This window comes from Pelodiscus sinensis, chromosome 2, assembly GCF_049634645.1.
Source record: "Pelodiscus sinensis isolate JC-2024 chromosome 2, ASM4963464v1, whole genome shotgun sequence".
Taxonomy (NCBI): domain Eukaryota; kingdom Metazoa; phylum Chordata; order Testudines; family Trionychidae; genus Pelodiscus; species Pelodiscus sinensis.
This window is the reverse complement of record NC_134712.1, coordinates 202,025,363-202,050,197: the sequence shown is the minus strand read 5'-3', so window position 1 is coordinate 202,050,197 and position 24,835 is coordinate 202,025,363. Positions and strand designations below refer to the sequence as shown.

At 40.9% G+C, this 24,835-nt stretch overlaps 1 protein-coding gene across 10 annotated transcripts in view; it reads left to right on the top strand.

Annotated features, from left to right (window-relative positions):
- Positions 1-24,835, top strand: part of HDAC9 (histone deacetylase 9) — a 705,078-nt gene that overhangs the window by 414,354 nt on the left and 265,889 nt on the right. For 9 of the 10 annotated variants that reach the window (XM_075922252.1, XM_075922250.1, XM_075922247.1 and 6 more), the window contains 5 exons: positions 1,734-1,862; positions 2,066-2,181; positions 14,973-15,092; positions 18,219-18,429; positions 19,082-19,299. In XM_075922252.1, coding sequence (XP_075778367.1) covers positions 1,734-1,862; positions 2,066-2,181; positions 14,973-15,092; positions 18,219-18,429; positions 19,082-19,299 — 794 coding nt within the window. The remainder of the gene's footprint in view (positions 1-1,733; positions 1,863-2,065; positions 2,182-14,972; positions 15,093-18,218; positions 18,430-19,081; positions 19,300-24,835) is intronic. The other variant, XM_075922254.1, reaches the window with a different exon arrangement.

Genomic DNA, 24,835 nt, shown 5'->3' with positions numbered 1-24,835 from the left:
GTCGCCATTTTAAAATGCCGGTAGCCCTATTAACTTGCCGTGTGTAGACGCGGTAGTCCGACCCAAAACCCTTCCCTTGAATTAACTGTTACTCCTCGTGATATATATATATATATATATATATATATATATATATATATATATATATAAAGGTTTAATTAAGTCAAATTAAATTCCCTGTGAAATAAGTACATTTTCAGGATATCTTTTCATAGTGTTTATTGCTGACTATGTGGGATTGTGACATGAGTGCAAATGTAAAAGAAAACACTCAAATGTTCTTAATCACCAGGGAACAGCTGACTATAAAGCTGTCCATAACATTGCTGTCTGATCAAGCAATGTTGGTCAGATAGCAATGGTGTTAAGTATAATTGCTGAATTTGTTGGGGATCTGAAGGTTGGTATGTTATTGCCTATTCTCTCTTTACTGACACATTTCTAGAGAGCCCCATTCCTTTGTGACACACATTTTCAAGTGATGTTTAAAGGAAAACATTAATTATTTTAGTAAAAGTGCCGTAGCCATAGTTAAAGTACATGATTGTGTGTTGGGACTTTTCTGTTCTAATCCTGAGTCTGTCACTGACTTATTACCAATGATTATTTATATACTTGAAAATATATTCCCAGGACTCACTTTTTCCACAGATTGCTATAGACTTGTGATTGAGATTTTTGCCTCTATCACACTTTGTATATAGCCCCTCATCAGCTAAAGGTACAGATGATCAAACATTTTCTTTCTTTTTTTTTTTTAAAAAAAAAAGAAAGAAAATGTCTTTTTCACTAAAGTAAAATGAATGCAAAAATTCCCAATTATCATAAAATTACCTTTTCAAAATCTGAAAAGTGAGAATTATTGGTCTGGGGTTTCATTTAAAAAATTAAAATCAGATTTTTTTTTGTAAAAATGTTTCCTGACACAGCCCTATATTATTAGTTTTTTGATGGACTGTGAATTGCAAAAACGTACTTTAGTTGGGAGTAGGAATAAATCCTTAAAGTCACCAGCAAAACTCCCATTTTCTTCAGTGAGAAGAGGAGACCTAACAAAGCTACCCAAAACAGAGAGAGCAAAGAATTCGTAATAGCCATAAATTGACAGCTGAATAATTAAAGACAGTCTCTAAATTTTTGACATAGTTTGCATAAACAATGTTCTATCAAATATTATTAACTCTGTTAAGGCTGTGCAATTCTCATTTTAGTTATTTACATTTTTTCCTCTGTACAAAAACTCCCATTGTCATAAATATAGGATTTGTAACAGATTTGATGATGATCCACTAGATCATCAAATCTATTTCTTTGCAAGTACAGAATAACTTCCCATGATATAAATCACCAATAGCAGATGTATCATTTCCTGAAATGATACTACCTTTTGTCTTAACCAAAACTCCTTGGAATCTTTGAACCAAGACTAGGTAAATTATAGACCTCAAAATGCTATTTTAAGATTTTGTATGCTGCAAACAGTCCCTCATGCCTTTCTGACAGAGATGTATTGCAAATGGTGTATTGTTTTTTATTGGTTACTCATATAGAGGTTAGTTCACAACTGAATACTCTAGAGCCCTTCCCAAACAGAAAGGGAATGACAGTAGGCCTCATGAATTGATGACATGTTATCATGACCTTTGCAAGTCTACTGTTTTTGTCATTTTGATCTCTCACAGAGGCAGAAGAGTATGCAATAAAAACTACTTCCTTTCCTTTTTCCTCATTAGGAGTTCTGTTTGTACATCTCTGCCTGCCACCGAGTAACTTGCCATCTTTGCAGGAAACTCAAGTAATAAATTCCCCCTTTGTGCAGAAGGGATCAAGAGGGGAAACGAATGAAATTATCTCTTTTCAAGGTTAGAAACAAATTGGGACTAAGAGAAAATACAAGGCGACGATCTAGAGGGGGGCTATATGTTATAGGAAAAAGTCCATTCATACAGGAAAATGATTCTTCAACAAAAGAAAAACTATGCTATAAGAAATATATTGTTCATCTTAATCACAGCTGGATTTTTGGATTGCTAATAAATTCATATGTGCTTAATCTGTTTTTCAGAGTCATCAGTTAGTAGCAGTTCCCCAGGAACAGGGCCCAGCTCACCAAGCAATGGCCCTACTGGAAACGTGACAGAAAATGAAACCTCACTTTTGCCATCTAACTCTCAAGCTGAGGTAAGAATAATACACTCAGGTCCCTTTATGGACCAGGTAATTGTTTAGCCTTTTAGAGCAGGAAAGGTTCTAAACCCTCGCTGCTCTCTGATTTCCCTCCTTTACCTGGAAGTCACAGTTGTAGTGCATAAAAGAGAAACATTTCAGATGGGAGTGGAAACTGGTCTAATGGCAAAGATACAGTAGTGTGGGGATATATTGTGGAATGACTGTTTCTATATTCAATATTGGCATCTTAAAAATAATGAAATTCCATTAAATAACACTAGCATCTGTAAATATTAACATTAACAACTGACCCAGGATACTGGAAAGTACCTGGTTTGTGGATTTTATTTGGAGCAAATGATACTCCAGCAAAATGCTTCATGCACATGTAAATGTAGGGCTAGATTTTAAACACTGGAATAAATTGCTTAGGGAGGGTGTGGAATCTCTGTCATTAGAAAATTATAAGAGCAGATTAGACAAACACCTGTCAGAGATTATCTAGATGGTGCTTGGCCCTGCCATGAGGGCGGGGGACTGGACTTGATGACCTTTTGAGGTCCCTTCAAGTTCTATGATTTTATCTACATATGGAGTTATATTTTATTGATCAAACTCTCTATGTAAACAATCCAGAATAATTCCATATGTAGACATGTTGATTAAAACCTTATTCCATACACAGTCTTTTACCATTTATGGTGACTCAGGTTCAGCCCATTCCTATTCTGAGGTCCAGCCTGGAACACAAGAATTCTGGGACTTGTAGTTTCCTGAGGGACAGAAGAACTAACTGAAAGCTGCCAGGAAAGGAGCCAGAGATATACAGTAGACTTCCGATAATCTGGCACCTTTGGGACCCAGGGGGTGCCGGATTATCAGATATGCCAGAGTATCAGGAGGTACTCCGGCAGGGGGGCTGTGAGGGGCCTGGGGGAGGGGCTCGGGCAGGGAACAGCATGGCGTTGGGCGAACCAGGTGCTGGTGAGGGGCAGTGCTGCGGGACCAACCCGGCAGCACTTCAGCTGCTCTGCCCCATGGCTTCCCCAAGTCCACTGCTGGTCAGTCTCAACAGCGGCAGACTTGTGCAAGCCGTGGGGCAGAGCAGCTGGGGTGCTGCCGGGTTGGTCCCGCAGTGCTGCCCCTCACCTGAGCAGTGCTGAAACTGACCAGCGGGATGACTTGAGGAAGCCCTGTGGCAGAACAGCTGGAGTGCTGCTGGGTTGGTCCCGCAGCACTGCTCAGGTGAGGGGCGGAAGTGCGGGACCAACCGGGCAGCACCCCAGCTGCTCTGCCTGCCCTTCCCCAAGTCCGCCGCTGGTCAGTTTCAGCAGCGGCGGACTTGGGGAAGCCATGGGGCAGAGCAGCTGGGGTGCTGCCGGGCACCGAACAGGGGTGTGTGGCGCAGCTCGGCAGGACCAACCCGGCAGCACCCCAGCTGCTGTGCTCCGCACCACTTCCCCAGGTCCGCAGCTGGTCAGTTTCAGCAGCGGACTTGAGGAAGCGGCGCGGAGCAGCTCCAATTGTCCGGCTGGCTGGAGCACTTCTGGGTTCCAGTTGGTGCCGGACTATCGGGAGTGCCAGACCACTGGATGCCAGACAATTGGAGTTTTACTGTAATAAGATCTCCTTTGACCTTGTTGTGCATGGTAGCAGCTAGCTGGGGAGGTTTTTCAGTGAGCAGGTTTTGAAGAACAGTGGAGGTACACCCAGAAGAGAAGGAGTGAGGGAAGGAGCCCAGGGGGAGCTGTACTGTAGAATATAGTGAAAGGGATTGTAGGGTAAGACAAATATAGGAAGAGGCTTTGAGGGAAAAGTGAAACAGTAGTCATTGAATTTGGAATGAGCAGTCACCTTCTCTCTGGGCTTCTAGGGTCAAAGCAGGAGCTCTCCTGTGGCACTGAGGTGCCAGCTAGAGAGGCATGGTTATACTCCTCAAAGAGCAAGGATTACACAGACCCCAACAAGAGGATTATAGCCCAGAATCACAGACTTGTATTGTGGACATCTCGTTTTTCTTATATAGTAGATAGGATCATTTTGGTTTAGCCAAAAGACTAAGCCTATTGAACAGTGGAGGGAGGCTCTGAGGAAACTGAATGGCAGCAGTACCTGTGTTGGAGAGGCGAGACACTGTTACATAGACCCATTGATGTCAGTGGGAATGCTCATGCAATAATACTCAATAGCAGTAAAATGGCACAGTGAAGTTAGGATGGTTTCTAATGTAAACATAAACCACAAGAGTGACACATAGCTCACCAGAAATATGACTGTATAGTGTGTGCACCTCAGGTGTACTGCATCTTGTTTAATGTGGCTAAACCAACACAAAGCACAGATATGTAATATAAACTCCCCAATTAATGTACAGTAATTGACATCATTTACTGTTTTTCTATGTGTTTGTTCTCCTACACATTTCAGTGAAGTAATAAAATAATAAATCTTGTGTTTTGTGCAATGTGCAGCTGAGAAATAGTTTTATAACTGGCAGGCCGGGTGAGTTTTGCTCTGTAAATTAAATTGAGAGATACACTCAAATACATGTTGTTGCAGTATGTTTAGAAATTCCTTTCACAAGATAACATATGCTACAACACATCCAATATGACAAGGTTGGTTGTGGGATAGTAGCATCCCTCCGCTGCTGACAAATGTATTAGCAATCAAAGAGCAAGTCATATGAGTTAGACACAAGGGCTAATATGTTTATTAATGGAGATACAGTTCCCAAGGATTCCATACAATATATTAAACCTTTTCTATTTCTTTCACTCATAAGGCATCACATGAACTGTAACCTCCTCCCTGTTGCCCTTTATCATGTCCCAGTCTCTATTACAAACAAAGACCAAGGAGAGGAGAAGACTTGAAGCTTCAAATCCCACAGGAATGGAGCTGGTGGGGGAGGGGAATTTCTTCCTTATTATGTGCTTCCTGTGGATCTGCAGGATGGAACCTCCATAGAGTGGACCTAAGTAGATCTGTCATATTTCCAATGCAAAAGGTTAACACACCTCCATTAAGACACTACAGGGGGGGGGGGGAACTAACTGTGATCTTTGGAAACAAAATTCCCTCTGAAATAGAAAGATTTAAATTTTGTGTCTATCTCAATGTAACCTTAATTATGGTGTCACTACTGACACCTTCAGAATGTGGTACTGACAACCATGGGACAAATTGTATTTATTATCACTGTTTGCCTCACTTACGCTCTGCCCATTAGGACTGCTTGCAGCATTCAAAAACTCTCAGGAATTTCAAGCAGCTGGCATTATTTTAAAAGTAAACTTTCTAAGGAAGTGGTTCCCTTTCCCTCAAAATGCAAAAATTCTCTTTCCTCCCACCCCCAATTATATCGGCCTAACACCCAAATGGACAAGAATCATTCTCTCATAGGATTAGAATAAAAAAATCTTGTTACCTGTCAGAACAAAAAACAGAATCTCAGTGCTGCAGGGTAGTGAAATGTCCTACTTTCACCAGAGCCCAACCAGCCTATACTTATAGCTCTAGAATGTCTGGAAAGATTGCATAGAAATGTCCTCCCATTTTTATTTTATTATTTGAATTATTTTAAATTTCAGTAATTTTTCTCTCTGAGTGTTGTGCAGTTAGGCAGAGGGTATTGACAGTCCTTTCTCAGCAAAGTACTGATGTCCAGGTTAACCTTAAGCATGTGAATAGTCTAAGTGGTCCCTCATTGATTCACGTGCTTAAAATTAAGCATGTGCTAAAGTAATCTGCTGAATTAGAGTCGTAATTAACTGGCTTTAAAGGGATAAAAATAATTGCTCCCAGCATGCTCTATGACTATGTTTACACTGCAGGCTATTGTTGGCAGAGAGTATGCTAATGAAGCGCTCATTAGCATTTGTCATGCTGTCATTTGCATATTCTCTGCCGATGCTTTTTGTGCAAAAACAAGCCGTGTAGATGGGTCTGTTTTGCGCAAAAAAAACCCTTTTGCGCAAGATCCTTATGCCTCCTTTTTTGAGGCATAAGGATCTTGCACAAAAGGTTTTTTTTGCACAAAACGGACCCATCTACACGGCTTGTTTTTGCACAAAAAGCATCGGCAGAGAATATGCAAATGACAGCATGACAAATGCTAATGAGCGCTTCATTAGCATACTCTGCCAAAAAAAGCCTGCAATATAGACATAGCCTATATGTGTGCATATACACTACACTTTTGGAAAACCTAATTTGTGGTAAGCAAAGTCCTGACTTACTGAATAAGCTAATAGTTACCAGTGATTATTAAATGAAAGTTGGTCTTGTGGCTAAAGCATAGGCGTGGTTGTCAGGAGTCCTATCCTCAGGCATTGTGTGTGACATTGAGAAAGCCACTCAGTCTTTCTGTGCCTCAGTATCCCTGTATGTATAATAATTCCCTAACATTACAAAGGTTTGAGGATATTTCCTTATTTCTTTTGTAAAGCTGAAGTTTTTAGATGGAAGGTGTTGTAGTGGTAATAATTATTTATTATTTTCCTCCCTCGTAGAGTATTAGTAATTCATATGCCAAGGGCAGTTTTTCCCTATTAATGGCAACGTGTAAAAGGACTTCTTATTCAATACGAAGATTTGTATTCCACCCTGTCTTATGCAGCTGATGCCCATACCATAGTCATAACTGCAGTGTCTTTGATGGGCTAGTGTGCTGTTTATTATTTTATATTATCTACTGATTAAACAAAAGAGCATGAGGAAACGCGATTTATCAGAGTTTGGGCTAATGGAGCTATTCTCCAGGTCAGTGGCAGCACATTCACCTCAAAAAAACTGAAATGGCCAGTTCAACCTCCAGCAGGGACTTTTCCCCATAATGAATTAATTGTGTGTGTGAACTATGATCCAGAGGGCAGGTGGGTGACCTCTGTGCACTGATTAGTAGCCTCTCTATGGCACAGCGAAAATAAAAAGGTTACATTGATGGCTAACATGTGGTTTTGCCTCAGAGCCTCCTGTATGGGATTCATATTATGTATTGCAGGATACAAAAAAGTTCAGTTCACACCACAGACTAGTCAGTACAGTGGGGTTCAAATAGTATATTTTCATGTTAGGAAGCACAGCTTCAAACAGAGGTATAACCTTATAACATATGGATGTTAATACAGCATTAGATGGAAACTCATATGGAAATGAAAACTGCAGCTACTTGAATACTTCACCATTAATGCTATCACAGATTACATAAGGGAATGACAATGATCATTTGGGCTTTACAGAGTTTTGGTACTGGGACTATTCAAGCTCCTAGTGGGGACGTCTACACTGCAAACTTATTTTAGGAAATGCTATTCTGTAAGATATCTTCTGGAATAGCTTATTTCGAACTAGAGTGTCCATAGTACAGGGAAGCCTCCAAATTAGTCCGAGGCAGGCTCCCTTAATGTGGACGTGCTACCTCGACTTAGAGCCCCAGGAGGCACTGGGGAGAAATAACTTTAAAATGGCCCCGGTGAGGAGGTATTTTGACATAGCAGCAGTGGAGCGTCCACACCTCCCCTCTTCCGAGAGAGCTTTTTCAGAAGTGGCATTATTCCTTGTGGAATAAGGTTTACCAACATCGGGAAAAGGCCTCTGTTATTTCAATTTCCATGCAAAATAACACAATTGCTCTGTGGATGCTAGTATTGTTTTTCCAGAATAATGGTGCAGTGTAAATGCTCCCTTATTCACATCATTAATCCACCAGAGAAACAGATTACACTCTTGTAGGTTCTTTAGCAAATGCAGAACTTGCAAAGATAATTTGCAGCAGCCTCATCACTGAAGAGCAGAGCCCTCTCACCATAATCAAATATGGTCTCTGTGGTATGACTGGCAGTCTCTATTCAGAACAGGTTTGGGAAGACTACAGCTCTAGTACCATTAGGACTATATTCTGAGGATTTCATACTAACAATGTGAGCATCTACACAGCCATTTCATTATTTCAAAATAACGGATGGCTTATTCTGAAGTCTGTAATCCTCATTCTATAAGGAATAACGCCTCTTCCGAAATAGCTATTTTGAAAAAAAGGCAAATATAGACGCTCCACTGCTGATATTTCAAAATAGCCCCTCACCAGGGCCATTCTAAGTTATTTCTCCTCAGTGCCTCCTGGGGCTCTAAATTGAGATAGCATATCTACATTAGGACTATTTTTGAGGCCTTGGACTAATTTTGAGGCTTCCCTTGCAGTGTAGCCGTGCTATTTTGAAATAAGTTATTCTGGAATAGTAATTACGGAATAGCTTATTACAAAATAGCTGTGCAGCATAGATGTACCCTAGGTTGCAAAATCATCTTCCCTTGCTAGGTCAGGCAATGATGATCCTATCTTGATCACTGAAATGCAAGTAAAAAGCTATTTTAAAATCTAAGTACAGTAAAACCTGTGTTATCTGGCATACCCGGGGATTAGGTCATGCTGGTTTTCTAAAAATTCTGGGTATCTGAGGGGAGGGGAGGAGCCATGCAGGGCCTACAAGGAGGAGGGAAAGTGGGAGCGGTGTGGGGGCCGGGATGTGGCCTGCTGGGGGGGGGGCATGAACCATGGAGGGAGCAGGATGTATCCTGGTGAGAGGGGAGTGTGGATGGTGGGGGCGGTCTGCTGGGGGGGGGGAGCTGTGAGGGGACTGACCTGTAAAGGGGGGGGACGCAGGCTGCCAGGGCGGCCACAAGCTGCAGGGGTACCGGGCTGCTGAGAGCTGCGGAGGACTGACCTGCCGGGGAGGGGCCACAAGCCGTGGGGGTGCTGCGTCTGAGAGTGGACCAGCTTAAAGCACCAGTTTCCTCCTCCTCCCCCCGCTTTTAACAAGTTCTTTTCCCGGCTTAGAAATTTCCCAGTTTCTAAAGTTTTCCGGCTAGTTAAGTGCTAGATAGCACAGGTTTTACTGTTCTATGTATTTGAGCCACTCACTCAGCTCATTGGCAAAACACATGGAAGGTGAAACCACTAGCTTCAATTTCTGGCACCACTCAGAGATTTCTTTACCTTACTGGTTATTTGATTGTTAATATTGTGGTACTTTAGATGAAAACATTTTTCCATAGATCTCAATATTAGTACATTTTGTTTTTATTAGGATTTTTTATTAAATAGTTTAATAGTAACCAAACAGCTGTATATTTCTTCTGTAGTTGAACATTAGCTGCTAGTTCTCAAATTATATTTATATTTATCTAATCATTTTTTCTTAGATCCACAAAGTAAAGAAGTTTCTAATAATAGGTTGTGTTCTAAAATCATGCAAAATGTTACTTGTTTTGCCGTAACTCTGGATGACTCATTCTGCTGTTGTTTCCTAATAGTTATTGTGACATTTGCAGTAAGTGTTGTATTGACGTCTGAGTGGGTGTATGGCCACGGTTTTCATGGCAGCAAATGAACACTTTGTGCTGGGGAAAACAGATTTCTATGACAGAAGAATCATTTGCCAGTAAAAATCTGAGTCAATACTGTAAACAATCAAACTTCATTGACTAGAGCAATATCAGTAATAACATTTTGATTCTTTAAAAACATTTTTGCCTGAATCATTTAAATAGCAGTCCCTTAACTGTCTTAATCAGCAATGGACAGTGTGATTAACCATTTATTAATGTTTTCTGAAAGTACAGAGGAACACTGTGAGTAAGAAAACTTGCAATCTATTTCTCTAATAGTGATTTCAGCATCTGTCATTATATGAGACTATAAAAAAAGCTGTTCTTTATAAGGCAGAACTACAAGTTCAACTTTTATTAAACCCAGTTTTTGCTTTTGATAGTATCAGTGTTCACTGTGGTAGTAATGTGTTTGTTGCTGCAAACCATATACTTTCAAATAACATACTAAATCCTGCCTGCCTTTCTCATGAAAGGATTTCCTATAACTTCATTTGGAGAGACTGTCTCTGTAAGGGTATGTCTACACGCTACAGCATTATTTCGAAATAACGTGTCTACACACAAAATGCATTTCAAAATAGCGTTTTTCTATTTTGAAATAGCGCATCCACACTGAGTGGATGCTGAATCGCGTTTAAGGCCGGCTGGAACCAGGTCCGGCAGGGCACCAGGTCAGGATATACTGTGTGGGGCTGCTGCCTAAGGCTATCTGAGGCTTGTGCTTAAAGGGACCCTCCCTGGACAGTCAGTTCTCAGGATTCCCCGCTTGCTTGCATACCTCAATGTGGGACAGAAAAGCATTTTTGTTTTTGCACGCTCTGGTTGTCCTCACGCGGGACACCACAGCACTCTGAAATATGGAGCCAGAGCTGCCCCTGAGCACTCTGGTGCTTCTCGTGGACACGTTGCTGTGAGCCTGGCTGCACTTTCTGCAGGCTGCCATCCAGGAGGTCCATCGGGGGGCTGTCAGTATCCAGGAGGCCCTGCAGGAGACCTTCTACCCTGAGGAGCACTAAGAGCCTCCCTGGTCTGCCCCACTGGGGGCTTGTGCCTCATTCCTCCCTTATGTCCCTCCACTTACCCCCACCAGTCCCCCTTCCTGATGTCAAATAAAATACACGTTTTTTCATAAACGCAAACGGTCTTTATTTAACAAAAAGGGGGGAGATGAAACTCTGGGGAAAGAGGGTGGGAGAGGGGAGAAGAGAGAATGGAAGAGGGGAGGGGGAAACCTGGAAGGAGGGAGCTGGAAGGGGGAAGCAAGGGGAACAAGGGGGAGGGAAAGCTCAGGGTTGGGGGGTCTCGCCGGACCAACTTGATTTTCATGTGAACCTGCTTCTGGGTTCACAAGTGGCCTTTGGTGGCCAGGCTGGCAGCTATCCTGTCATAGACGGCCATGTTCCTCCCTCTAGTGTGGAGATCATGGACGTTGGGGACATCCCCCCAAACTTGAATAAGTTCCATGATCTCCACACTGGACCAGGAAGGTGACTGCCTTCTCCGGGCCCTGGCAGGCTCCTGGGAGCTGGCAGACTGCTCCTGGGGAGCGGTGGAGGGCTGGCTGTCAGTCGCTTGCTGGCTCATGTTTTGGGGCCACTGAGTCAGGGGCAGTGACTGCTGGTTCTGGGGTGGCAGGCTTGGAGATGGCACAGGCACTGTGGCCAGAGTCTACCCCTTTAAGGGCTCCAGGGATGGGGAGAGGGAGTGGAGTGTTCCTGTCTGAGGCTGGAGTGGCCACCAGGGCTATACATCAGTTATTTCGAAATAGCTATTTTGAATTTGGCCGTTATTCCTCATAGAATGAGGTTTACCAAATTCGAAATAAGTGCTCTGCTATTTCAAATTTATTTCGAAATAGCAGTTTGGCTGTGTAGACGCTAGGAAAGTTATTTCGAAATAAGGGCTGTTATTTCGAAATAACTTTGCTGTGTAGACATACCCAAAGGCATGTTTCAAATTTGTTGGATAACTCTTAAGCACAGAGAGGGCCTGATCCAAAACCCAATGAAGTCAATGAAAATAAATCCCATTAATCTCAATGGGCTTCCATTCAGGCCTACACAAAATCCATTTATGTTTAGTGCATTGAACTTTTGGATAAGAGTATACTGAAGATATTAGTAGAAACTGAACTGTGTGATTATCATGCACATGCTCTCTTCTTGTATAATATTAGTTTATGAAACCCTTCTTGTATAATATTAGTTTATGAACCCCATCCTCAACTATGAGGAACACACTTCGTAGGGGTTCATTGGTAACACTTTTAAGTCTCTAGTCAGCATAATGAAACTGAATTTCACTCCAGACATGAAAAAGGATCTACTTAATTTTTAAAACTTAACTAAAAGAATAGAAGTAGTTCTTGCTTCTGAGAGCCACTTATTCTGATTACTCAAAGCAATGGTAACTTTAGACACTATAGCTATGACTTGGAAGGTTTAAAGCCAAAAGAAATTATTCCCCTTTCCTCCACGTGTGTGTGTGTGTGTGTGTGTGTGTGTGTGTGTGTGTGTGTGTGTGTGTGTGTGTGTAAGTGAGAGAGTGAGAGAAGTTGAAATTAGACAGTAAAGCAACACGCTGCCACACTTGATTACTGTACTTTCATTTTTAGAATTAAGTGAACTTGATTGTTTGGATTGTTTCTTTTAAAACACTAGCAAGCTGAGAATTCTGCTTCATCAAATGGATTCTGTGGTAGACAGGACTATGCCCCCATTAAATTAGTAACACTTTAAGCTGCCTACATATATAGGTCCTGATTCCACAGTAAATTCCATGCAAATGGCTCCCTGAGTCAATATAAAGCTCATTTCAGGATGGGGATCATAATATGGGCTTAATCTGAGGGTTATTGTAAAACAAATACCACTTGATTATTAAAAAAATGACTATGTTGTAGAGGAATATTCACACTGTTAAATTTCAATGTTATTAATAATGAATTGTTTTTATTAACACAACTGTCTTATTACATATGCCTAATGGAACTGATTAGGGGAGATTCAGTTTTAATTAATTTTTAATTGCTTGACTTATTCCTTTAACTCTGTCATTTCACTCTTGTTCACAATATGGAATTTAACAGTGCCATATCATAAAACCCAAAAGTAAACATGTAGGCTGCATCTAGATTGGCATGAATTTCCGGAAATGCTTTTAACGGAAAAGTTTTCCGTTAAAAGCATTTTCGGAACAGAGCGTCTAGATTGGCATGGACGCTTTTCCGCAAAAGCACTTTTTGCAGAAAAGCGTCCATGACAATCTAGACATACTTTTCTGCAAAAAAGCCCTGATTGAGAAAATGGCGACCGGGGCTTTTTTGCGGAAAACAAATCTGAGCTGTCTACACTGGCCCTTTTGCGCAAAAGCATTGCGCAAAAGGGACTTTTGCCTGAACATGAGCAGAATAGTATTTCTGCAAGAAGCACTGATTTCTTACAGTAGGAAGTCAGTGCTTTTGCGGAAATTCAAGCGGCCAGTATAGACAGCTGGCAAGTTTTTCCGGAAAAGCGGCTGATTTTCTGGAAAAACTGGCCAGTCTAGACACAGCCGTATATTTTTAAATGCAGCACCATATAAATGCTGCAAACATTTTTTGATGACCTAAAAAGAGAATTACATGTTTACAGCATCTCTTTTGGGAAAACTCTTATAGATTTCACACTAGTTTTTTGTATTTTGGACATACTTCATTTTAATAATGTACATATTTGGATGTTATCTGGCAAGTGCTGTTTTAATGGGGAAATAATGTAATATTCAAATAACAGATTTTCTTCACACTTGCATTCCATATTGTCCATATCATCTCTTTCTTTCATATACTATCTTCTAGCATTTCCAAGATACCAGGAGAAAATTACACATAGAGACTTTCACTGTTATTGTCTTAGTGATAGGTCTTCTTTTCAAACAAACTATATGAGGAAGGTTATGTTTTGGAATAACATCCTGTGTTTTTGTGGAGCACCAGTTTTCAGTGACAGTCTGAAGTTGCATTGTATTAGCAGAAGGTATTTTCCAAAGTTAATTGATATCCCAGGTTTGTCCAGAGGAAAATCTACCGCTCCCCACAACATGCTTGACAAGTTATTATATTTACTTTAGTCAAAGCCCAAGTGTGCAGTATCCCTCTTGGAGGTGGTCTATTATTGGAGCCCCATATGCTTTTTGTTTGGGAAGAAAGCAGTCACTGTGTCATACTGTTACACAGGGTATTCTTTTTCAGGGATGTTGTTCCCTTGGGGACCATATCATGCCAGAGTTCCTAAGCCTAATAAGACCTTTGTAGCTCTTATTGTGTAAAAGTTCTGGGAGGGAAGCAAGAGTTAAACAGAAAATGTAATTCAAGCAACTATACTAGACCACATGTTGAAAAACATGACTGTTAAAGCAGAATGGCAGAGGCTTCAAAAAGATTCCTTGTGCAGTAAGCATGTGATAATGTAACCTTTTTATGCTTCTTCCCACTGAATCTAAAATGGGTGCTTAGGGCGGACTCTTTTAAAAATACCTGCAGCTCTGTGCAGGGTGATGTAAAAAAATAATCTGAGAAATTATATGCCTTCTTCCTAAATGGTTATATCATATGGGTTCAAAAAAAGTGTGGGGATGCCAACAAAGTGTTGAAATTGGAAGGAGTTAAGGAGGCTAAGCACATCACAGAGCAGCTCAGCACCCAACAGGAATGGGGGCCACATTTTTAAAATGGTATTTGCTTCTTAAATCACTTTTTACTCACTTTCTCCATTCATATTAAACACTGTCACCTAAAGCACCCATGGTAATTTAGTGGCCAGGGGATAACATATATAGAATGAATAGTGTTAAATTACATTAGGTGAAGTTTTGTTTGCAGCAGTGCGTAAGTATTATACTCTTCTAGAACTTCTTCAGTTTTAATGAACATCTCATACAGGTGAGCTGCTGTAGTTCCAGGAAGGAGGCTGTCCCTCAGCATATCCAAATGATATCCTTACATACCTTAAAAGATTAAAAGAATCACCACTCTTCAGTAAGACAAATCCTGCAATCCTTCCTGAATATTGATTCAGGCAAAACTCCCATTGATCCTATAACAATGATTGTATGATTAGTGGAAGAAGAAATAATGGAGCAGGGAATCCCTGGCATTTTGGTTTTACATAGGATCTTAACGAATTAATTAAGGTCACATGGTAGGCAGGTATTTGTCATTTCAGGAAATGAAAGTCAGAGCTATACAGGGAAATATCAGTAGGCTCCATAATTCAGGATACTCAGTATATCAGGAAATGGAAGTACTTCCCCATAGCCAATGTTTGGCACAGTAGGCAGACTAACAAAGATAAAGTACTAACTGGACTGGTTGCTGATGGGTAATAAACATGGGTGCTACAGATCTGGATTTTTTTTTCTTGTTCCAGCACTTGGTTTCACAACATATTCTGATTAATGAAGAATCGATGAACCTGTTGAGTCTGTATACTTCTCCTTCTTTGCCCAACATTACCTTGGGACTTCCAGCAGTACAATCTCAGCTCAGTGTAAGTGATCACTTCAATGGGGTGTCGTTATATCCGGGATTTTTCTTTGAGACCAACCTCCCTTATCCCTGTTTTCACCACAGCCTCCTCTGTCACTCTTCTATGTACTTTCTCTCACAATATGGTCATACTCTGGTATTCTTTCCCCTCCTCAAAAAGCCATCTCAATCTTTGAGTCTATTTGTCAGGTAAGCAATTCAGGACAAAAGCCATGACTTCATTTGTGTTATACAGGACCTGTTATACTGGAAACAATAAATAATCACACCAAATAATAATGAATAAACAAATATGAGCATAAAGCTCATATCATGATATACCAAACACAGTTTTTCAATGATGACTGAAGACACAGAAGTGTTGGTGGATGTACAGATGGGCCATAAAATTTGATCATTCAAACAACTTTTGTAATGGTGACTAGTATCTTGAATAAAATTTCTTCTAGGAATTCCCTACCTAAACCAAGAGTTTTTAGTGCGATATTCTAGTACAGTAAACTTCCGATAATCTGGCACCTTTAGGACCCAGGGGGTGCCGGATTATCAGATATGCCAGACTATTGGAAGGGGGGGCTATAAGGTGTCTGGGGTGGGGTGGATGCCACCCCACACCTCTCATAGCCCCCCCTTCCGATAGTCCAGCTCTGCCCCAGGCGTCCCTGATTCAGCCGCTGCTGGTCAGTTTCAGCAGCGGCTGAATTGGGGACGCCTGCAGCAGAGCAGCTGGAGTGCTGCCGGGTTGGTCCGGTAGCGCCGACCCTTGGCACAATGGTGTGATATATTAATTTGATAGAATTTGTATACATTCTGGTTGTGAAAATGAGTATGTATAACTTTACAATTATTTAAGTTTCATTTTAAATATGCACTTTATTATGGTTTTCAGTAAGGTAGTACTTAATTTCAATGATAAATCTAGTTGAAGTTTTACGTTGTACAGGCAGTCCCCAAGTTACGCGGATCCGACTTATGTCGGATCCGCAGTTACGAATGGGGATTTCTCGCCCCGGAGAACTAGAGCAGCGGGACGCCTGGTCCCGCCGCCCGCCTTCTCCGGGGCGAGAAAAGCTGCTCCCCGTCTCCCTGGTCTGCTGGCGGAGCCAGCAGACCAGGGAGACGGGAGCAAAGCGGCGGAGCACCGGGGGCCGGACCCGCGGCCGCTTCCAGATCAGCTGGAAGCGGCGCAGGTCCTGCCGGGTGCTCCGCCGCTCTGTTCAGCATCTCCCTGGTCTGCAGACCAGGGAGACGCTGAGCAAAGCCGCGGAGGACCCGGGCCGGACCGCAGCGCTGATCTGGAAGCGCCACGGTTCGGCCCGGGTCCTCCGCAGCTTTGCTCCACATCTCCCTGGTCTGCTGCGGGGGTGGGGGACGCAGCTAGTGCCCCCCCAGCAGACCAGGGAGACGTGGAGCAAAGCCGGGGGCCTGTGGTAGAGCAGGAGGGGCACTGCCGGTTGGTCCCGCAGCACCGCTCCTTGGCGCTACTGGACCAACCCGGCAGCACCCCAGCTGCTCTGCCCCAGGCGTCCCAAAGTCAGCCGCTGCTGAAACTGACCAGCGGCTGACTACAGGAAGCCCGAGGCAGAGTTGCTCTGCCCTGGGCTTCCTGGAATCAGCTGCTGATCAGTTTCAGCAGCAGCTGACCTGGGGGGACGCCTGGTGTTCTTACCTTGAATCTGTATGTAAGTGGAACTGGTGTCCAGATTCAGCGGCTGTTGAAACTGATCAGTTTCAGCAGCGGCTGATGCCAGTTCCGACTTACATACAGATTCAACTTAAGAACAAACCTACAGTCCCTATCTTGTACGTAACCCGGGGACTGCCTGTATATGTTTTTTTTTCAATACAATGTAATGTCCTTATTTCTGATATATGGTTGTTACCTCGTTAATTTCTGTAGGGAAATATGATGCTATTTTCTAACAACAGACACCTGAAGTTTGCAAAAGGAAATTTTGTACCTCTAAATAAATTCTCTAGGAATCTTGCATCAGACACTAGTAAATAAATCATTCTAGTTAAGATGCTGATCATAAATAACAGTGAGCAACATTCCAAAATACACTATTTATAAATATTTGTTTCCTTTCTGCAAAAATATCTAACTGAGAACAAGCAGTAAGTAATGTCAAAGTAATTTATTACATGAAATTAAAAGCTGTTTTCTTGAAAAAACACACATATCATAGAAACTTATATTGAGGTAAGTTAATACTAAATGCTGCTTTTGAAAATTGAACGTGTATTTGATCTGTGCATGTGATGTTTATGCAATTCCTAGAATAAATAAGTGTAATTTGAAGACTTAAGTCTCAATTAGATATATATTCCTGCTATTCATTACTTTTTATCAACCCTTTTTAAAAATCTAGTTTATATTTTCAATGAAAATGTGGGCATCCATTAGCTTAAACACAGATATCTGAAATAGATTTGCAATACTTAAGGAGTCAAGATTTTAAAAAATGAATGCCTATATTTAGGTCCCATAAACTGTATTTAGGCAATTAAATCAGAGGATTTAGAAGTGCTAAATGCCCATTAGCTTCCATTGACTCCTATGGACCAGATTGTTACTTTAGAGTCCACCCTGAAAAAAGAGGCATAATAGTGCTGCCCCAGGAGAAGAGAAGAAATTGTTTCAGAGGAAAGTAACATTCACCAGCTCTATACCAGCTGTAGTTAGCGTCCGATCTCACTTTGGCTACGTATTGCTGATTGAGCTATACGAAGCCAGTGTGGAAAGCCAAAGCTCACCTCCTTCTCACTGAATTCAAGACACCCATTCTTCTCCCTGTTCCTCTCCTTCCTGCTGTACAGAAAGGGTTGATTTGAGTGACCTATGCAGGGGACTAGGGAGGGCTACACTTTCCTACACATGATTGTAAGGAAAGGTCACAATCTTATTCTCTGAGAGTAACCTCTTAATTGCAGGTTCCCTGTGTACTGATGCTGCTATATTACCATAACAGGCATGTTCTCCATTTTCAGTCCATAGCCACAGGCTAAGGATGGGAATTTTCTTTTTCTTTTAAATAAGGGTATGATAAGTCCAGCTAATAATGTGGGGATTTAATGGACCAATTCTTTGAAAAGCGGCTAACATCTATGTTGTTTCTTGATGCAGGTTTCATCTTCACTCAGAGACAAGCAGAAGTGTGAGACCCAGACATTGAGGCAGGGAGTGGCTCTTTCTGGACAGTATGGGGGAAGCATGCCTCCCTCTTCTGCACACCCTCATATTGCTCTAGAGGGAAAACCTAACAGTAGCCATCAGGCTCTCCTGCAGCATTTGTTACTGAAGGAGCAAATGAGACAGCAAAAGCTTCTTGTGACTGGTAATTATCAAAGGCTTCACTGGAGTGTCCCTTAGCACTTTTCTTAACATGGTGCTTTACAAGTGAACAAATTCATTTATAAATTAAATGCAATACATAAATTCTACAGTTCTCAGTCATTGGGGGAAGAGGAGGAAAAAGCAATGTCTGCTCCAACCTCTCGCTCTTGCTTCTAAGGCCAGGTCTACACTAGGGGGCAAAGTTGAACTAAAGTACACAACTGCAACTATGTGACTTGTGTAGCTGGAGTTGACATACTTAGTTTGACTTACTGTGGTATCCCCACTGCAGGAGGGCAATGGGAGAAACTCTCACGTCAACTCCTCTTCCTCCTTGCGACCTGGTAGAGTACTGAAACCAATGGGAGCACATCAGCAGATGATTTAGCGGGTCTTTACTAGACCCGCTAATTTGATTTCTCAGTAAGTGTAGACAAGGTCTAACAGTAAAATGACTGCAGAAAACATGTTTTTCTTGGGGCTGTCAAGCTCGCTGTTGTTGCAGGAAGTAACAAGTGCTAGGAGTATCATTTTATTGATATTATTGTAAATTTCTTCAGTATGCCAGATGCACTGAAGTTGTCCCTGACTTGTATGTTTTCTTAATGCTACCGGATCTTATATTTGATGAGTGATATTTCATTGCTTTGCAGGGGGGGTTCCTCTCCATCCACAGTCTCCATTAGCAACAAAGGAAAGAGTCTCACCGGGCATCAGAGTTGCCCACAAGTTGCCTCGTCATAGGCCACTGAATCGAACCCAATCAGCTCCACTGCCTCAAAGCACGTTGGCCCAGCTGGTCATTCAGCAGCAGCACCAGCAGTTCCTCGAAAAGCAGAAACAGTACCAGCAACAGATCCACATGAACAAAGTGAGCTCCCAAACTAAAGCCTTTCCAATACACACAGAGAATGAAAAACTAACAAGATAGGGTGGATATCTGATACAATGCTGTACTTAAGCAGCATGCAAGTCCGTGCTACATGTTCACATTTTCTTTTCGTAGGCATGTAAGGTGTGGGTGTGAGTGTTATGTGAATGTTAGACTAGACATCCACTTTCTGTCATTCCAAACGATTGTCCAAAGTTGGTTCTCTAGACATTGGCATCATGAAGAATATAATTAAATGAAACAGCAAACAGATTCTCTTGAAGTTTTAAACTACTATTTAGAGAATCCTGTTGTATTGATAAATGATTCCTCAAAAGGTTATTAGATTTATTTCTGACTTATTTCACTTCATTGTTGGGAGGCAATTCTGTGTTGCTACCTGTGATTCATATTTAAGTTTAATTAATTAATGGTGAACAATATATTGGAGGTTCTTTAAAATCATCCTCGTGGTTGAATTAACTTTTTACATCTAGAGGCTTTACTAATCAGCTAAAACAACTTTTTATAATCTCCTATCAAGACTCTGCTTTACATATAAAATTGACAAGTAAAAAAATTTCCATCGTCTGCCTGCCTGCCTGTCAGGATAAAAATTAACTCTGAAAGATGTGTCAGAGGAGAACCAACTATTGCTGCTAATAAATTTGGGTCCAATTCTACTACTGTTTTTTATGTAAAATAATATTCTGTAAGAAATCAATAGGACTACGTGGAGACAAATTAATAGTGGATTGTAGAATCTAGCTATATTCATAGCAGAGGGAATATAGTGGATTGTAGAATCTAGCTATATTCATAGCAGAGGGAGTATAGTTTTATGAAAGAGATAGCCACAGCTTCATCAAAAAATACATTTTTACTATGAACACTGCCAAAATCCAAAACTGAGGTATATGAGGAGTTAAATGGTCTAATTTCAGGAAAACCTTCTTAGTGCACATTCTTCCATCCCACTGATTGCACTGTACTCATTTTCAAGCTGAAGTTAAATACAGGTTTGCCAGGCTGCTTTGAATAATTTTGACAAAAATGAATCAATGCACCTTCCCTTTTTCTAGTCATATATGACAGGTAAATATGAAAGCCAGTCACAAGGTAGAAAATAAGATGAAAGCAGGCATGTTGCCATTGTACATCAGAGAAAGGACCAGCCCATCTCACTGGTGAACTTCTCTCATGGGGTGCTGATTTCTTGGAATCTGTTAGGAATTCCCAACAAAATTAGAAACAAACTTAGAGTTTAAGTACATCGTTTGTACAGTGGTTTGGTTATTAAACCTTGTCTTAATTAGGAAAAATGAAGACCAGAAAACTTCAAAGTTCATAGCTGATCCTTGCATGTTAACCCCTCTCAGCTAGGGTGTTTTGATTACTCAACTAGGACTCCAGTTGGCTTTTCTTCAAGTATGTGTTCCATATGTTTAATCAAGATGGCATATGTACATCTTGTAGCCTCCAGTTTTTAAAAAAATATTTCACCTGCCCTCAATGGTCCTGAGAAAAGAGAACTTTTTATTACCAGGTATAGGACTGTGCCTTTGCATTGTCTCAGGGTATCCACGCCAAACAACAATCGTGGGGTTTTTTCCCCACAAAATGAAGAATAAAATCTGTATTTGTATGAAAGATAAACATGGTTCAATTGTTAGACAATCTATACCATTTTAGGGATAAATAATACGGGTGTCAGGTGCTTCTGCTCTAAATATACCCTTGTTAAGCTTGAGTCCAATAACATCAGAATAAAACGATAGTGAAGCAATAGTTACTAGTCTTAACTTTACTGAGACACAAATTTCACCCCACAGGCACTGGACTGTAAAGTACTGTTAAAGGCTCCATTTAGCCCAGCTCCAATGTGAAATTGTTTTTTATGATTAAAAAGCAATTTTAAGAAAAGAAACAAAATTTGGGGGACACATATACTTAGTTAATTACTCATTTGCATTGGAGAAGAAATGTTTCTGAGTATTTACTGTAGGTAAAGCTTTGGGCTTAACTGTGTCAAGTTCAGCCTGTTCAATTAGTCAGCACCATCTAACCACTGATTTCCATATATGTTGAAATTTGCAAGGAATATAGTGTTCAGTGGCCCACTATCACTGTGAAGTTCTGTCAGACTTGTTTTTATTGACTCAGAAGATAGTAACAGAATATGTTAGAGAGATTACTGAAAAATTCTGTTATTTTAGTTATATAGTTGCCCTCTGCAAACCTACACACAGCAAGGGGTGATCGTCACATATCTAAAGGGAAAACCTGTACTAATAAATGAAATATAAGGGCAGCCACCCTGAGACTACAGAAGAGAGTGACAGCTGAATAACTCAGAAAGAGGGTGATCACCACAAATACTGTGGTGACTTAAAATATGATATGAATGAGAGAGAAACATACACTTTTGTTATTTAATTATTCCTGGAGATTGAACAGCCTTTCACTTACATTAAGCTTTTGGTGTTTACCTGAACTATGATATAATTCACCACCAAGTGTACTGTGTCCATGCTTACAATTTTGCTAAAAAGAAATAATTCAGAACTGTCTTTTCATCTCCAGGTGGTTGGCTTGTTTTAGATTAAAACATTTGTAAAGACTTTAATCAAATTTATAGGATAGGGTTAATAAACTAAACGTTTGTTCTACTTGAAGATATAGTTATCTGTTCATGATATTCTACTAATGTTTGTGGGGTTATTTCAAGCAAAATAAAAAATGGCTGCAAAGCTGAATTATTTGTTCTTAATACAGTGCAGCTTTTTCTGTGTCCCAAGCATATATCCGCATCTAAAGTTTTTCCACTGGTCCTATTACCCATTGCATTTCTGTACAGTAAGTGTAATATGCAAAAAATCTGTTACTTTCTTTACTAAGTTTTGTTTATGAAAAGGTGCTCGGTTTAATAAATCAAATACTCTGAAGCATTTTTGTAGCAGTTTTAACTGAGAAAGCCAGGAAAGCTATTTTTAAGATGTCAAGACTCAAACTAAAATAGCACTCAATTGTAATGAGCTCACGACAAGATACTGTCCCTTTTCTCTGTGCTGTGTTACTCTGCCCTTCAGGAAATCGCTGGAATTTCATAACATTTATTTTTAGAACTTTCAATCATCATTTTTAATCATACACATTGAAATGCAATATTTGTCATTTTAGCTTGGATTAAGTTTTTATGGCATATTATAAACTCCTGAAAATCATGGAAAATCTTTTTATGGCAATTGGAAAAAATCAAGCTGTAGCAATGAGGAGGCAAAAACAGTGGCTATACAGATGAACTTGTGAATTGTAAAACATTATAGCATGCAAAATTACAGACATAAAATATAGTTCCTTTTCTTTGTAAGGGAAATATACTTCCAGCCACAACCAAGTCTGTGATTAGAGTGATAAAAAGCCAAACGTAACACAGGCCAGGGGTAAGGTTTTCCCTGGAACATTTCTACCCTATAAAGAAAGAAATCATTTTGCCAAGAGGTGTGCCTCTATTCTTAGTAACAAAGAGAAGATTCCCCTATGGATTATTTCTGGTCAATTGTCAGATGGCAGCTTTTTGATGTGAGAAATAGTATACCTCTTAGCTGGAGTCTGACATTTATACCTTTGGGATCTAGTACACTGACCTCCTCAAAACATTCTTGCTGAAATGCAAATTTTGACATCCCATCCAGAAGTAGGTGGAAAGCCTTGCCCTTGCTTTTTAAAAATCAAATGTGTGGAAACCTAAACTGGGCTTTTTTTTTGGAAGATAGGCTTTGCTGTTGTCAGATTTAATACACTTCTGTCCAAATGACAGCTTGTTTCCTTGTGGAGTTCTTTGATCACCATTTTAGAACTTTGTGTTATCCAATAAAGGGAATAGCATGTCTCAGAACCCAGTTAAACTTATTGTAGCAGGTACCAGACAACTGACACTGCAACAAAAATCTTTCTGTTTGGCTTCTTATGTTATTTGGGTAGCTAAATACCTTGACTTTACTACTTAAAAGGTGTTATTTCTACATAATTAATATAAACACGAGGCCATCTTCAGATTTCTAAATTTAGGAAAACCTCAGAAATTAAAACAGTGAGAGGATTAAGTGAAGGTGTCCTTTTCCTTTAGAAGCAGTTTACATCAGAGCAGACAGTGCATGACATCCTGGCCCCAGTGACGTTGATCCCATAGATACTGATGAGACTAGGACTTTATCCCATTAATAAAGGAGCACTTCTGCATATTGCTGTCATTTAACACTTATATTGTACTAAGAGTTCAATATTACTTTGTCATGATAAAACTTTCAGAGGGGTAGCCATGTTAGTTTGTATCAGCAAAAACAACGAGGAGTCCTGGGGCACCTTAGAGACTGAGGGTATGTCTACACTCTGGAGCTATTTTGGGATACCGAAGAATCCCAAAATAGCTATTCTGCGTCTACTGAAGCAGCCCATTATTTTGAAATAGATTTCGAAATAATGGGCAGATTATTCTGACATCCTGGTAACCCTTGTTCCACCGGGGTTTAGAGGAATTTTGGAATAGTCAGTTGTTTCGAAATTTGGCACTGTGTAGACGCCACCAAATTACAAAATAAGATATTTTGAAATAACGCTGAAATAAGTGAAGGTTACTGTGTAGATGCATCCTAACAGATTTATAAGGCTATCTTCCCATCAAATGCTGTGAATGAGCCACATTCACTCTGATTTGATTACCCTCATTAACACTGATCCTACACTTGATAAGTAACTTCTTTTGTTCATATATTTTGTGTGTGTGTGTGTGTGTGTGTGTGTGTGTGTGTGTGTGTTGTGGCAGAGCTCTGGCTGTGCCCGTGGGTCCTACATTTCTGGCGGACGGGATTCAGCCTCAGAGGCTTGCTGTATCCCACCACACGGCCTCTTTCTTTACTAGATGCAGGGTTCACAGCCTCCTGAGCCATACTCATCACAGCCTAGTCCATAATATGTGGGTGAAACCCCTCTATAGTCCTGGTCTCCCTGTCCAGGTATAGACACTGTAGTGGTGTGGGGAGGGTTGGGAGGAACCTTGGCCCACCCACTACTCTGGGTTCTGGTCCAGGCACCCTAAGGCAGTGGCAACAGATGGGGTTTGTTCTACTCGCCATCGGGCAACTACTTCCCCAGGCCACTGCCCCCAAATAATTCCTCACAGTACCTTTCCTTTGGTATCTGAGCAGCTTATCCTGCTCCTCCACCGCACTCTGCCTGACTTGCAGGTGCCAGGTATCACCCAGACTCCTCTCACTCTTAGCACTTAGGCTCCTTCCTTCCTCCTTGTATGCCTCCTAACTAACAGAAGAATAACCCTTTTAAACGAGCCTCAACTGGTTCTCGATTGGCCCCAGGTGGTCTGATTAACCTAAGTCCCTTGGCTCAGGAAGGCTCCTAATTGGCTACAGGTAGTCTAACTGGACCGATTGTCCAGATTGCTTCTGGAAAGTTCCTGCTTACCCAGGGAACTGAGACCTACTTAATTTAGGGATAACATATTTTCCTTCAAGCACTC